A 16,360-nucleotide genomic window follows, 5' to 3' on the forward strand; every position below is an offset into this window, starting at 1 on the left:
ATGTTCTTGTATTATAACTCACGACTAGTGTTAATGCCAAAGTTAGTTGTCCCTTGTTCGACAATTTGTCCCTGCATGTTCACTTTATTCAGTGAAGATGCCGTGATTTCATGGTTGAGAACACCGAACGGATTGACCAGGAACAGTTCTTGGTCAGCGTTCAGACGAGCGGTAATCAAACTGTTAATACCCTGGGACCAGCCATACAGATCCACTAGCCTGAATGCGGCAGCAAGTTTGCAACGAAGAATTTTTTCTCCTTTTTCGTAACCCATGGCTTCCATACCACGGATGTCATTGATCGGAACTACACAGTTGGAACTCTTGAAGACACTGCCTACGCGAGCAGCAGGCATTCCCATGATGTCAGACAGTTGCTGCAATATGTTAGACGATCCGCCATCGCGCATTTGGCTATCTACGATTCGCTCAAGTTCCTCGCGAAATAGACGAGAATTCATTATGCCTTCTACCCGTTTGCGACGCTCCATTTCACGCATATCTGCCTCAATATCTGCTGGACGAGTTTTGTTGTATTCTTCTTCTTCCGTAATAGTATCTATGCCATTGATTTGAGGGGCTGTTTCAGTCTCTGCCATTTTGCTTTTTCTGTTTTTTAAGAAAAAAAAAAATGAAAGGTATTATTATTATAGTTTCTTTTTTTTGCATTATGGGAAATTATATCTGTTAGCACTCCTTAATTATCTAAGCCACGGCAAATGTAAAATGACAAGTTGAGAGCAATACTGTAATCACAGACAAACAGACGTAACTCTTTGAAAAACTTGTTCTTGAAAACATAGTATCTCAAAACATATAACCTCAGTAACGACATCTCTCTGGCTTCTCGCGGAAAATAAGCTTGCTCGCTAACGCGTAAACAATATTGCATAAAAGTTCTATAGAATATATAGAAACGTCAAAGTGATCCGATGCCAGCGCTGCGGCGAGTAGTTCGCGGAACTGATAATATTCAAGTCACGAGTTCAAATCTCACCCCCGGACAAGTCACGAATGACCCAAGAGTGTTAAAGTGACTATAATAATAATAAAAATAATCAACCGTTAAATGCATTAACGAAGATACACAATGAAGAGTTACGTCTGTTTGTCTGTGCTGTAATAGACCTTTTTGACGTTTAATCGTCTGTCTCTATCCAGCACACAGGGATGAATGGATGGTTTATTTTCCCACTAATCTGTTTCTCCCTTGCTCACACTCCTTCAGTTTAAAATGGTGCATTAGTGTGCGCCGTCAAAAACCTCTATTTTTTTTTCTTTTGGTTTTGTTTTTTCCGTCGATCTTGTTTTCCGTGCTGAGCACCAATGCTACCGACGTGCCAGGAAGGCAGCTCTTACACCTGGACCCTACCTATCGACCCATCAGAGATGTTATGCCTCAGAATATCCCGGCGGTGCCGACTGGGATTGAACCCAGGCCTGCTGGGGTGAGAGGTAATCACGCTTACCACTACAAAAAAGCTCTACGTCGGACTCGATTATCGGTAACTAAACTAACTGTTGTCACTTCTATCGTCGATTTTAAGGTTTGAAAGAAAGGTTATGTGGTTTTATTTATGGAAAATAATTAGATCCGGATCGGACGATTTGCGGCAAGATGACAGCTAAATCTATTGTCTAACTGTCAAATTTACGTCAATGCAACGAAACGGATCTAATGTAGGTGGCCCTTTAGGGTGTGCAAGGTTTTATGTTATGAACAAATAATTAGCAAAAAAAAGTTTAAAATTCTCAAACGTTTTGTTTTAGAAATTTGTTGGTCATATTCTTTTTTTTTTTTTCGATGGCTTCATTCCAGTTGGCAGGAACGTCTCTGGTCAAATCTTTCACGACGAAAGCTTTATATATCGTGATCCGTTTCGGATAGGCCTAATTGATGTTCGGACTGGGATGGCCCGTTTATGTTTGCTTTTTTTCTCTGTTCGGGATACTGCGACCAGTTATTTGATCTATTGTTGTATACCCCGTGTCCTTAGTTTAGTGCATGTCGCATTAGCACCGACATGAATGACCATAGCAAAAACAATAAAACTTCTGACCAAAGCACACTTGACATCTAGCTTCGTGTTGGCGGGAAATATTTAGCTAAGACATGAACCCGCATGTAAAAGCTATGAATTGGTTCGTGTCTGATCTATTCTGGACAAATTATTTTTATCTAGATCAAAAACTCCTATGGTTTTGACAGTTAGATTATCGGTAATTTCTACCGATATCTAGGTATTCTTTACCGACTTTAAGGTATGTGCATCTTAGCGTGTAGGCTTCGGTGGTAGATCTTAATGCCAGTAACGCACCACGAAAAGGAAATTTATCAGGCGTTACTGGGCAGCACATGTTTGTCCATAGAATTAAACCAGTACGCTGCCACGCCACCGACACTTTTTCATACGCCGCCGATGGTTTTGAGTCGGCGCGCCGCCGTGATAATTTTTGACACGCCGCCGTTATAAAGTTTAATATGTAAAGGCTTTAATAAGCTTCAAAATTGCATAAGAAGTATTTCTCGCAAACTGCACCAAATTGGAACAAGCATATTAAACTTTAAGACGCTTAAGAATTTAAAAAACAATATCTTTCATTGGTGCAAAAAGTTCCTAGGTCCATAATGGCAATTATCGAACACGTTCCTAGAAACCCCTGTGTTCATGGTCCCGGGACCAAAAAGGCACTATTGCATGTTATTTTTTTTTCTTTATTTAACGTCCGAAAGAAACCGAAAATCCATCTCCCATTGATTCATCCTTTCACACATATAGTATACCAAATTGATATTTTAAAGCAACCATCAAAATAACCAAACAATATATGAAAAGGCTAGTTGCCAGTTGCTTTAGAGGCTAGTTGCCTCCCTTATTGGACCCCCCCCCCCCCGCATCCTAACTCTATTGTAATGTTATTAGGCTGTATTTATGTTCGTTTGAAATAATTGCAATCTCTAATCTACCTAATCAAGTATAACCCATGCTTTATTAAGTACCTGCACTTGTGCATGTAATCTAAAATTTAACGTGTATCAAGTTTTTTTTTACTTTGACCTATATATATTTTTTTTTCGAGAGTTGACCAACTGCAGTCTTAATAGACTAGCATCTCGGTTGGGCTCCATGCGATGCACAATACTAACAGACGACTCGAGCTATGGTGCTCACTAGGTCACTGCAGCTTTTAGGCTCGTATTGTGATCAACTGTGTATTAGATTACGACCATATATATGTAATAAATCATGTAAATGTAAACGGAATACAGTAATGTGTTGAGAAACAAACTGCGGTGATATTATCACCATCGTCTTGTGGAGTAAACAATAACAATTTACCATTCAACTGATAGATCGGTACTGACACATCGGATGACAATTGTCAGTGTAAACATGAGAGATGCGAGCCGTAACTGTTATTCGCATATGGTATTGTATGCAATATTGAATGGAGAAGCTTTAGTGGTCAGCTAGAAGCTTTGCCTCTTGCATACAAACTTGCTAGTAGTATTTGAATGTGTGCTATCTCATATATAGGCAATAGGGAGATAATGAACTATCGATATTGTACCATGTCTTCGTAAGATAACCTGACGTATTGAGTTTCAATAAAATCAACCTTAAAACCAAAAGTATTCTCGAAGCATTGTTGCAATTCTGAAATCACAACAAGGTTATGGGCCCAGTGGTAAACTGAGTACGACAACGACAACATCCAGTAGGTAACTGGTAGCGACACGAATCAGTGGTTAACTGATCGCCAACAGACGAGCCGGACGACCCAGAAGACGACCGTTGGACCAGCTGAGCGCAGAGGAGGATCGTTATACCTGCCGAGCTAGAAGAGGACCGTTCGACCAGCCGAGCCAGAAGACGACCGTTCGACCAGCCGATTGGTGAAACTGATTATGAAAGTACTTATGAAAGTCAAGTCGATGAAAGAGACGATGATGAAGGCAAGCAGCCATTAAGACGTAGCAAGAGGGATAGGAAAACACCACGTTGGTATTCGGAGTACACAGCGAAAACGGCAATAATTCGTAACGAAGATATTCCGCAAAATATTGAAGAGCTGAAAAATCTTTTTGATTGGCCTGAGTGGAAACATGCACTCCAAGAAGAGCTTGATGCATTGCATCATAATAACACTTGGACAGTGGTAAACTGTGTGCCAGAAGGAGTCAAGCCAATTTATTCGAAATGGATTTTCTCAATGAAAGAAGATGGACGGTATAAAGCACGGTTAGTGGCAAAGGGATGCTCACAACGGCCAGGATTTGACTATAGTGATACATTCGCACCTGTTGCCAAACTGGAAAGCGTTCGTTTAGCTCTTGCACTGGCTAACGAACACAAATTGCGTGTACACCAAATGGACGTCAAAACAGCATTTTTGAATGGGAATCTAGAAGAGGAAATCTTCATGAAACTCCCACCGAAAGAAAACGGACAAAGCCAAATTGTTCGTTTACATAAAAGCTTGTATGGACTTAAACAAGCAAGCAGATCTTGGAACAAACGTTTCGATGATGCGATGAGAGAACTAGAATTTGTTCCACTCAAAAATGACTGTTGTATTTACAAATCAAAGTCCAAAGGAATCATCCTAATTCTCTATGTAGACGACATTCTTTTAATTGCCAAAAATATAGATGATATATTGTTGATCAAAGAAAAACTTGGAAGGTTATTCCAAATGAAAGATTTGTCTGAGGTAAAACATTTCCTAGGAATGGAAATTAATCGAGATTTTGAAAATCAAACCATTGAAATCTCACAAAGTCAGTATGTTGAAAGGCTCCTGGAAAGATTTGGAATGGCCGAGTGTAACCAGTGGGGACACCATTGGACACTAATACAAAATGGTCGAAATCTGAAGGAAAACTTACTGATCAACCCTACAGAGAATTAGTAGGATGTCTACAATACCTCTCATTGACATCCAGACCGGATATATGCGCTGCAGTGAATGCGTTAAGTAAATATACCAACTGTGCAACCGATTGGCATTGGACAGGGCTAAAACGCATCTTACGGTATTTGAGAGGAACCAGTAACACCAAAATAGTTTACTCTAAACAAGCCAATAGACCAGCCTTAGTAGGATTTGGAGATGCGGATTTTGCGAACGATCCAGACGACAGGAAATCAATATCTGGCTATGCATTTCAACTCTACGGCAATCTTGTTTCGTGGTCAACGAAACGGCAACCAACAATAGGCTTATCAACGAGTGAAGCTGAATTAATAGCATTGTGCGCTGCTACGAAAGAAGGAATGTGGATAACAAAACTTCTGAATGAATTGGACGTAGTCATAACACCATTCATTATTATGGAAGACAGTATACCATGCATCCACATAGCAGAGGAGCCGAGATCACATCAACGAATGAAACACCTGGACATCAAGTATCTCTTCATCCGGGAACTCATCAAGGAAGGAAAGTTGAAGCTACAATTTATCCCGAGCGTAGATCAGCCAGCTGATGCATTCACAAAGGGGTTACCTAAAAATACACATCGAAGGTTATTCGAGCTGTTGAATGTAAAAATTGTGGGGAAGTGTTGAGAAACAAACTGCGGTGATATTATCACCATCGTCTTGTGGAGTAAACAATAACAATTTACCATTCAACTGATAGATCGGTACTGACACATCGGATGACAATTGTCAGTGTTAACATGAGAGATGCGAGCCGTAACTGTTATTCGCATATGGTATTGTATGCAATATTGAATGGAGAAGCTTTGCCTCTTGCATACAAACTTGCTAGTAGTATTTGAATGTGTGCTATCTCATATATAGGCAATAGGGAGATAGGGAGTGTGAGAATGTGAAGCAGAAATGAACTATGTAAATAATGAACTATCGATGTTGTACCATGTCTTCGTAAGATAACCTGACGTATTGAGTTTCAATAAAATCAACCTTAAAACCAAAAGTATTCTCGAAGCATTGTTGCAATTCTCGAATTACAACATAATGTCCCGATTTTGTCAGCCCCCTTTTTTGAAAATGTTTTCCAATGTTCTACAAAACCCATGCCCTTTTTCAGTAATTTTCTTGAACATATTGCACCAAAGTATACTTTAAATATCCCTATCATAAATTTATATTTATGATTATGTGAAATTATTGAAAGAAAAAAGTCTGAAGCGCGGAGGGGCTAACAAAATCGGAACATTACTGTATTTAAAATAAATAAATTCATTCTTACCTTTTTCTGGTTGTTTGATTATTAATTGCTATTATTACCTGCTTAGAGTTGGCTCCTTTAAAATACTGTGTAGAATTTACCTCATTATTCTTCAGCTCTATCGATTTGCGTTCCTGCGTGGTTTTTGTGATAGAACCACGCTCAGCATATTATCCTGTAGTACGACATGGACATGCACCATGCAAGTAACTCATCTCTCGTCAAAATGATGGGATATGGGGTGATGGTAAAGGGATATAGAAAACGAATAAAAGAACAGAGAGAAAGGTATTAGCATTGGTTACATTTACCCCCCCCCCCAACCAAACACACAACGAAAAAGAAACATAGATGCACAGACAAACAGAAATAACACATTTAATATTTCTCTCCACAATACATAGTCACTAAAACACTACCGCCATGTGTTGAGTATCATGTGATGGATAGTACGCTGAACAGATGGCGCTAGTGTGCAGACGTCAAACGCAAGGGAACCGACCGTGCGCGCCACAGGTGGCGGCATCACCAACCAAAAACACTCAAATTGACCGTCAAATGCGTATTCGATGAACAACCTGCGAGTGTTATGTCTGTTTGTCTGTGATAGATGGGTTATTAGGAAAGTACAACTACAAACTATTAGTGCAATGGATGAACGTTAGTTTCGGGGTCATGTTAGTGTTAGAATTTTGTTAGTATTGACCCGTATTCAGCCCTGTCGGCCCCTCGAACACTAGTCGCAGGCAGTTGTTGTTAGGACATGCGACACTGTCACTGCTACTATGTTAAATGTATGACCCGTCAAGTTTCGAAGTGCAAAAAACTGTTATAACTTTCTTATAAATTAACTTTACACTCAAAGCAAACTATTTACCTTAGCATTGCAAAAGCGAATTTAAAATTACTATTTTATTTTATGCTAATATTAAAATTATGATAAAACTACAATTTACGGCTCCGTGAAATTAACTCGCATGAACCTTTCAAATCAATGAACTGGAGAAAAACTACAATTTTAACAAATTGCAAAAAAAAAATCATAGCGACACTTGACTTATCATCATCAAACCCCTCATCCTTGGACAGGGACTTTGACCTATATTTATTATATATTAGTTCGTCCCAGGTGACACCTTCAAGTGACTAAAATGCTTAACTTTGATGTTAGTTTCCTAGCTGATTTTAAAATTATATATGGTATATGCTCCAACTACGCTCACATGTTTCCACTGTCGTCCCACAAAATTACGCATGGATATGTCACAATAGAAGCACGCTACAGTGGAAATCCCGAGCCATAGTTCGAACACTTATCCCAAACCAAAATGAAGCATATATAAGATTAGTTACAATACCATGTAAAAAGAGGTGTTTAACACTGAGCAATGCCTTAATGAAAACAACAATGAAAGCTTGTCACGCAAGTAGAAGGAGCACTGTTGGGCACTTTCTGAAACATTTCAATAGTATAATTCCAAATAAATCTATCTGTGTAAAAATAAATAAAATAAGAGTGATTTGCGGAAAACCCGCCAGTATCGCACCCAACGTCAGTGCCTATACGTAAGCGTGCTACGACGCTTCTCTCAAACAAAGGAGTAACAAGTGTGATACTATCACTGCTAGACTAGATCTTTGGTTCTCTCATGCAGTGGTTCATCAGAGAGGGGAGGCTCAGTAATCCTCATCGCATGCTCATAACGCTATTCTGCCACGGCATGAGCCAACGATGCCGGACCTAAACCAACCGTCTCTTCATAGTGGAGCCACTATGATGCATAAGATTAGGCCCGCCCACCAACGTCCAGGTTAAAAACTAGCCAAGGGGAGGGAAATACATATTCGTTATCTGCATTAAAAATGGAACCGAAATCCAAAATTTCATGATTCTTGGAACACTGGAACTGTTTTAAATGAGTACGACTACATTAGCAAAAATCACCATCTTTGCGCCCCTTGGTGGGACTTTGTATGGACGTGAGCTGTCAACGAATAGATTTAGTGTCAACGATCAAAAATTTAAATCTTGATTTAAGAATCGAGATGAATGTCTACGGGATCGATAAAAATATCGTGCTCAGAAAACGAAGCTCTATCAGATGATGTATAAAAATCGGTAAATCGGTGAATCCATATACGTGTCTTCGCGGATTGTCTTCGCTGCCAGCGGGAATCGATCTTCTTCTTCCGTCGCAAGCTGATGCAGCGTCCTCGTTGCCAGGAACGGTGCTGATTTGGTTCCGTACGTAACTGTGCCAAGCTTGTACGTCGTGACCTCATCGGTTGGACGAGGCCGCCAGAGAATACATGTCAGTGGTCTGTCTTCTGGTCGCATGTTGATCTGACGGAACATTTTTTCGATGTCAGACACCAGCATGATTTGCTTTATCCGACAGCGCAATATGATTGACCGTAGATCCTGCTGTATTACAGGTCCAACATGTAGCGTATCGTTGAGCGAAATACCTGTAGACGTCTTACAGGACGCGTCGAAGACAACGCGAACCTTGGTGGTGGTGCTAGCCTCCTTGACCACCGGGTGATGCGGTAGGTAACAGCGCTTAACCGTCTCTTGTGATTCGTCTACTTTACGCATGTGGCCTAATGCGAGGTATTCGTCCATGAAAGCTGTATACTGTTGCCGTAGTGTAGTAATACTAACCTCAACAAATTACCCTTTTGAATAATTCCTTATCCCTTACTACGGACCATGCATCACATGGGAAGTATAATTCCATTACACATCATAAATTAAATACTCACTCAGCTTGACATAGAAACAATTACCCAAATTCTTAACCTACTGAGAAAACACTGAGTCAGCACCAAAACCTTTTCCTTTTCCTTATTTTGAGACCATTTAAGTGCTACCATATGTACACAATAAATTCCGCGCGTATGTACGCCAAATAGTTTACAAAACAGCCTAACGTGTCGTTTCCCTCCATGCTAGTTTACATTTGAAGAACCCGGTAAAATAAACTCACATTCTACTTTCAACTGTCTAAGACTATAGTGGATAAATCCGAAAGTCCGATCTTGCCACAGTAGACTGGCATCCTTTGCCAGCCTTCGTTCCGTGCCTTGGAGACGTCGAAAGGCTATGTCCCTTGACTCGCCCAGCCGTTGAAATTCGTCTCCATCCTTCAGTATTGGAACAGTATATCGTCCATCTGCGTCACGTTGTACTGCCTGGGTGAACAGTGATTCGCAGCGAGTTTGTTCTGGTGAATAGGCCCGTGATGACTCGACCTCCTCGCAGGACCAAAATCGAGCCACCATCTCTTCCAGATCATTCGAAGCCGACGCGTTACAAGTGATCGGCTGTCGACCAGCTAATCGAGTTCCTCCGCAGACTACCCATCCGAATACCGATTCGGTTAGCATTGGTAGCTGTTTGCCCAGCGATAACTGACGACCCGTCTCGAAATATTCGAAGAACGCCTCAATGCCAAGCACTATGTCCACATTCCTCGATACAAAGAACGTCGGATCTACCAATTCGATGCCTTGTGGAATTTTCCATCCCGTAGTGTCGATGGAAATCGTGGGTAGTTTTGCGGTCACTCTTCGTAATACCAGGAAATTTAGTTCTCGAGAGAAGCCTGAAACTCTCGATCGCACCACTGCTTGGATTCGCTGCTTTGCCTTGGTTGCTGCTTCACCAATTCCAACGACGGAAATGCTCACAGCTTCTCGGGCTACCTTCAGTCGTTGACCCAACTGCTCAGTAACGAAGTTGCTCTCCGATCCTGAATCCAGAAGAGCTCGTGCTGGATATTGATTGCCGTGGTCATCCTCGATGATAAGGACAACAGTTGCCAACAGTGCTTGCGACGAGTAACTATTGGACGACGTAGAAATTGTAACGTCGGTGGCTGCCATGTTTGCCACCTGGGGTGATGAAGCATCTCCATCTGGTCCATCTGGATGATTGGAAGATTCATTGCTAGTGGTTTTCGAAGCAGCTCCACCCTTCGCATCTGGTTTGAAGCAGACAAGCGTATGATGGCGTCCCGTACACTTCCGACACGAGAATTTCGATCGACACTCCCTTGCCTGGTGACCTTGTTTGAGGCAGTTTCGGCACAGACCATGAGAACGCAGCAACGCTTCCTTATCGGATGAAGCCATTCGCTGGAAAACCTGGCATTGGAATAGGAGATGATCTGCCGAACAACTAACGCAGCCCTTCCGAGGTTCCTGGACTGTGTTGAAGCTTGTCTTCACGATCGGCAATCGTTGTTTCACCGAAGCTGACGATGACGATGGTTTCTGCAATCCCTTGAAGTCTGTCGTCCGTGCTGGCAACGATTCTAGAACTCCAATACGTCGCTGGAGAAATTCTGTCAAATCCTTGAGCGTTTCCTGATCTTTGCTTGCCGAGGATTCCTCCCACCCTCGTCTTGTCACAGGATCCAACCGCGAGATGAGAAGATTGACCAACAAGAGATCCTTGTAGTCCACAGGTTGAATTATTTGATCTAATGTTTGTACGGCACGTTGGAAACCTTCCACCAGCTTGTGCAAATCAGCAACTGATTCCTTAGCCAGCGTAGGTAGATCGAAGAGTGTTTGTATCTGGCGTTTCTTAAGCTGCTTACTGTTGCTGTACCGCGAGACGAGCATATCCCAGGCTACTTGATAGTTGGTTTTGGTAATTTGTATCGGGTCTATGAGGCTTTTAGGCTCCCTTTGTAGACATCCCTTCAAGTAATGAAATGTTTCAACTTCTGGCAGATCTGTTCGAAAGTGGATAAGCGAAGTGAACAGATCGCGGAAGCTTAACCACTCGTTTATGTCTCCATTGAATGATTGCAACCTTATCTATGGTAAGCGAGCGTGATCGAGATTGCCAGCAGTCGTCGAAGCTGTAGCTCGAAACGATTGCTCGGGAATTGCAGTCCCCTGTAGCTCCTTGAGCTTTTCCATGAGAAACGATTTCGCTTTGTAATAACGCGTGCTGAACTCTTTTCTCTCATCGTCGAGCGGATATTTCTCGTCACTGTAACTAACGTGTGATTTCACCTCAATCAAAGATTCCTCGATTTTCACCCTCAATTCATCGAGTCTCTCCAAACGTATGGACATATCCGACGCAACAACATCTGTCGGAACATCCTCAACGAACTCCCAAATATCATTGAAGGAACTTTGGTACTCCCTCAGTTTCGTAATTAATGGCTTCAGGGACATCGTCTTCGTCCTCGATGATGACGAAACAGGCATGGTGCGATAAGTCAGAGGTACACAAAGAAAGCGCTATGTAGTATGCAGAGATTGATCCTAGCTTCGGTAGGGCATATACTGTCCAGTGTTATTTACCTGGCAGAAACAGTTGTAGTACGTTGCCCAAGTCGATAGAGGATCAATGCTAGCGTAGCGGAGGAGAATCAAGCATCAACAACGATCTCAGCAGATAACTCGCACGGATTGCGTCAGTAAGTTCACATGGGTTGCGTCAGTGAGAGGAGGACAAAGAGTTATGTAGCATCAAGAGAACCTGGCCACGGCTGGCCATATACTGTTTATCTCACCTGGAGAAACAAACAGCTGCGTAGGCCAACGCCGGGAGGGGAAGGAGTGGTACGTAATGGTGATTTCAACTATCAAATTTGTTATTCACGAATGGTCCAAGGCGTGATCGATCAATTCATCAACGAGTCAATTTGAATTCGTCGTAATGCTCAAACAGGATCAGGGATGCAGGCACAATCAATTGAAGAGGATAATATAAATTTACTACGTGTATTTCTGAGCCTAGCTTCGTGGCATATACTGTAAATTTTATAGTTTACCTGGCCAGAAAACCGGTTGCGCTGCCTCTTCGATAGGTGTGCCTCCTCAAGCGATCGTTCCGCAAATTCAGTCAGTCCAGTAGACGATCGATCCGTGACCGATTCCAAAAGACGATCGGACTGTGAACCGCAGAATTCATGCACGTAGTAGTCCTGGTGCACCGTTGTTCTAGTGGGTGTCGATTCAATTCACTCGTCGTACTCGGTTGAGTTCCGGAACAGGTCAGGTAAAATCGAAATGGCGGGATTAGAATCGATTCGAGATTGGCTTCGGCCGTGACATATACTGAGCTAAGGGTTGCTTACCTGTGAAACCAGGAAGTCGTGCTGTTTCAGTATACCATACAGCGACCGTCCGTCCGATGTATGTGATGCAGTCTCGAAGGTGAATCGACTCTCATGCAGTCCCAGCGTTTCGTGTAGTGTGTCCAATGGCGCGATAATCCTCACAGTCTTTCCAAAGGCAATGGCGCAGCCCAGCGCCAGTCTTCAATAGACGTCCAGAGCAATGGCGCAGTCCAGCACCAAATTGCTGTTCCAGCTTTCCAGCGTTCCGCGATGGCTGAGATGTTTGTGGCTCGCGGACAATGGTACAATGGCACACAATACTGTGGCGGTTTCTAGCAAGGCTTTGGCTTGCCTTCGCGATGGCTTCGTTCCAGTGTCGTCTACCGGAGTCCAATGATCCGGCTCGAAGGACCATATGTTGTGCCCTGAACCGTCTCACCTTCAATAGCAGTTGATTTTCAGGGGTCCAACACAGAAGCATGCAGCAGCAGGAACGATCATTTGTCCGTCAATCAGCCGAAAGGAAATTAACGGCGAGTGTGTGCACTTGTCCTTCCGAATCTCCCTTGATAGTTGGAATTCTTCACTTGATTCCAGAAAACTCACTCACGTAATCACAACATCAAAACGCATGATTTATTATAAACACAAACTAACGGACACCTCGACGGACACTACATTTATTAATCGACTTAACTAACTAGACTACACAAAGGAATACAAATATGCGGTTTACCGCGACCGTATGACCGTAACCAGTGGTCCGTCCGATGACCTGTTCGCAACTGCCGATCGGTTTTAATTTAGAGCAATGCAACAGATCCAGAGAAGCTGATCTGTTGCGAGAGACGTGACGTCACGGATCCCGATGGTCGATGGTCTGGCAAGCCAGGTCGACACTCTCGTCGGTCGTGATCGTCCGCTCTTCTACTCCGTTTAGATCACATTGGATCTTTCTACTACCTAACCCTAGCCTTACAGAAATACATGAGAACAATAAGTTTGCTTGTCGATCGATATCGTCTATCCTCATGGTGTGGTACATAAGGGTCCAGAACAATAGCCCAGACGTAAACAACTCCGCCGGCGGTTGCACAGACAGACTATTGTGGTGGCTAGCTGCGGATAGTGATGACCAGAGTTGTAGCTGAGTGGGGATCTCGCTACCGAACAATGATGATTAATCTGTTAATATGCTTTTATAAGCGGGTTCAAATGCACTTTTGGTAAGCATCAACACTGATCTGGCAACACTAGTGTGCATCTTTCCAATGTGGTAAAGATCCAGATCAGCCCTGGGACCTGGTAGCCTAATTAAACTACCTCAAGGTTTTTCCAAAGCCCAGGGATTGTCGGTAGGCAAAATATATATCAAAATATCAAATTTAGAGTTGGTTGGAAATGCTAACATGAAACTTTAGTGTTATAATTTATTAACTAGAGAATGATCTTTATTTTTTGTTTTTCTTTATTAAAGAGATTTTTTGCCATAGGCTAGTTCATCTCTTATGATCTTTAGAAGAGGGTAGAGTACGGCAGTATGAAAATTGAATAGAAGTTGAAAATGAGCGAAGGGCCATTAATGCGACAACCTCCCGTCCAGATGGAAATAATGTTCCATTATGCATGAAAAAAGAGGGACCAGCAAATAGATTAATTTCGTAATATAAGTAAAAAAAATCGAGACATGGCTAGACTCTCGAACGCTTTCCAGCCAAGCGTTTGGATGTGAGTACGAGGTATTTCGCTGCGATCGAAACCCGAACAATAGTCGAAAGTCCACTGGTGGTGGTGTCCTGATTGCTGTTCGGTCCGAGTTGAATGCTAGAGCCATAAAGCACGACATGTGGAACTGCGTTCAACAGGCATGGGTAGCTGTCAAGCTGAGCGATCACACACTGTACTTATGTATGATATAAATTGCACCCGACCGAGTTCGCGACATTGAACTTATCGAAACTCATTGTCGATCCGTTTCCACCATATTAGATTTTGCGTCACCTATCGATGAGATTATTGTTCTGGGCGACTTTAATCTCGCTGGTGTTTCGTGGAAACCTTCCCACAGTGGCTTTCTCTTTCCGGACCTCGCTGGTTCTGCTTTCCATCCTGGATCAGTTAGCCTTCTCGACAGCTATAGCGCAGCGACGTTATCTCAAATCAATCCCGTGGTAAACGAGAACAATCGTAGCTTAGACCTCTGTTTCGTAAGCGCTCAGGATACGACTCCATTCATCTCGTCGGCTTTTCCACTCGTAAAGGAAGTTCCTCGTCATCCTCCTTTGGTTATTACTGTAGAAGACAATCACATTCGGGGTCTCGAAGACATCTCCACTACGGTGTCTTACAATTTCCGGAAAGCCGATCATCGTAGCATTGCCGATGTGATGTCAAGCATTGATTGGGAAAACATACTCGATTTTGATAACGTCGAAGCCGCTGCTCAAACTTTTTCACATGTCTTGGCTTATGTCATTGACAGACACGTACCTAAGAGCGTTCACCAGATTGCATCGCACCTCCCTTGGCAGACGAACGAATTGAAGAAGTTGAAATCGATCAAGAGAGCCGCGTTGAGGAAATTCACTAAATATCGAACGATGTCACTGAAACGTCACTACGTTAAGCTCAATTATCAGTTCAAGCGAGTCAGCCGTCAATGCTACTTGCATTATCTGCGAGGGATTCAAAGGAAATTCAAGTCGCACCCGAAGTCTTTCTGGAAATACGTGAAGGAGCAGCGCAGAGAGTCCGGTCTACCATCATCCATGATATTGAACGGCGAAGTCGCTCTACAGGAAGTCTGCCGCCTGTTCTCCAACAAGTTTGCAAGTGTCTTCTCTGACGAGAGCTTAACCAACGAATACGTGACTCTAGCAGCAAGCAACGTTCCAGTTTCCGTCAAGCTCTGGGTGGAATTGTTGTCAACGCTGAACTAAAGCCTTCTATCAACCCTGGACCGGATGGTGTCCGTTCAGTCTTTCTGAAGAAGCATATCGCTAACTTACTGTCACCGCTACAACATCTGTTCCGATTGTCCATATCGTGTGGCATTTTTCCATCGAACTGGAAATTTGCGCATATGTTCCCTGTGTATAAAAAGGGTAGTAAACAGAACGTGGATAATTATCGTGGAATTACATCGTTGTGCGCAATTTCGAAGTTATTCGAGTTAATCATCATAGAGCCTCTGCTGTCCCATTGCAAGCAGTATCTAAGTGAAGATCAACATGGCTTCACCTCTGGTCCATCTACTACCACGAATCTACTGTGTCTGACATCGTACATCATGCAAAGTATGGTTGAAAGGTCACAAACGGACGTCATCTACACTGACTTGTCTGCTGCCTTCGATAAGATAAATCACGCCATCGCGATCGCCAAATTGGATAGACTTGAAATTAGCGGAAATCTCTTGAGATGGTTTTGCTCATATCTCGCCGATCGTCAGTTGGTGGTAGCCCATGGTGACTGCCAGTCCGACATTTTCGCAGCTACGTCAGGAATACCTCAAGGAAGTCATCTGGGACCGTTGATTTTCTTACTCTACTTCAATGACGTGAATTTAGTTATCGAAGGTCCACGACTATCGTATGCAGACGATCTCAAAATCTACTTACGGATCTGCTCGATCGATGATTGTCAATTCCTCCATTGAAAAAATAAGTATTTTCCAAAATACTACCAATAGTTATCGAATATCTTTAAAATAGTGTGAATATTAAAACACATTAAATTTACAACAACAAAAAAATAAAGGGTTGTGTCCTAGACACGACCGCAGTATGACGTAGAACCACACAAAATTGATGTTTTTCATGCATTTTTGACTATTATACTTAATCTTAAAAATTTCAAGTATTTCAATGTTTCGGTTATGGTTGACTCAAAACAATTTACACATTTTTCTTGACAAATATCCATGTGAAATTCCACATGATTTTCATTTGACCACACATAAACAGAATCCACTCAGAAGTACACATGAAATTTATACGCAAATGAATAGTATGTGTGGTCACGCATGGTTTTTATATGTATATATGTTAAGTATGTGGCCGACACATAGA

The 16,360-nt window shown here is 42.4% G+C and overlaps 3 protein-coding genes across 6 annotated transcripts in view; all 3 read right to left on the reverse strand.

Moving 5' to 3' along the window:
• The window catches only part of hts (adducin 1-like protein hts), a 55,149-nt gene that overhangs the window by 23,455 nt on the left and 15,334 nt on the right, over positions 1 to 16,360 (reverse strand). For all 4 annotated transcript variants that reach the window (XM_065237334.1, XM_065237333.1, XM_065237335.1 and 1 more), the window contains exon 2: positions 23 to 609. In XM_065237334.1, coding sequence (XP_065093406.1) covers positions 23 to 599 — 577 coding nt within the window. In that variant the 5' untranslated portion in view covers positions 600 to 609. The remainder of the gene's footprint in view (positions 1 to 22; positions 610 to 16,360) is intronic.
• Positions 6,574 to 16,360, reverse strand: part of LOC135714066 (uncharacterized) — a 51,028-nt gene continuing 41,241 nt past the window's right edge. Inside the window, exon 2 of the mRNA XM_065237332.1 lies at positions 6,574 to 14,907. Coding sequence (XP_065093404.1) covers positions 9,154 to 10,833 — 1,680 coding nt within the window. The 5' untranslated portion in view covers positions 10,834 to 14,907 and the 3' untranslated portion in view covers positions 6,574 to 9,153. The remainder of the gene's footprint in view (positions 14,908 to 16,360) is intronic.
• LOC135714071 (uncharacterized) lies at positions 8,300 to 8,800 on the reverse strand. Its single transcript, XM_065237343.1, has one exon. It carries the CDS (start codon positions 8,798 to 8,800, stop codon positions 8,300 to 8,302), a length of 501 nt encoding a protein of 166 aa, XP_065093415.1.

This window comes from Ochlerotatus camptorhynchus, unplaced genomic scaffold, assembly GCF_037179485.1.
Source record: "Ochlerotatus camptorhynchus isolate MF236.1 unplaced genomic scaffold, CSIRO-AGI_Acam_v1.1 ptg000603l, whole genome shotgun sequence".
In the NCBI taxonomy this organism is placed as follows: Eukaryota; Metazoa; Arthropoda; class Insecta; order Diptera; family Culicidae; genus Ochlerotatus; species Ochlerotatus camptorhynchus.

What these genes read in the sequence shown, in the direction of transcription:
- LOC135714071 (XM_065237343.1), bottom strand. Translation starts at nt 8,800, where the DNA reads ATGCGTAAAGTAGACGAATCACAAGAGACGGTTAAGCGCTGTTACCTA.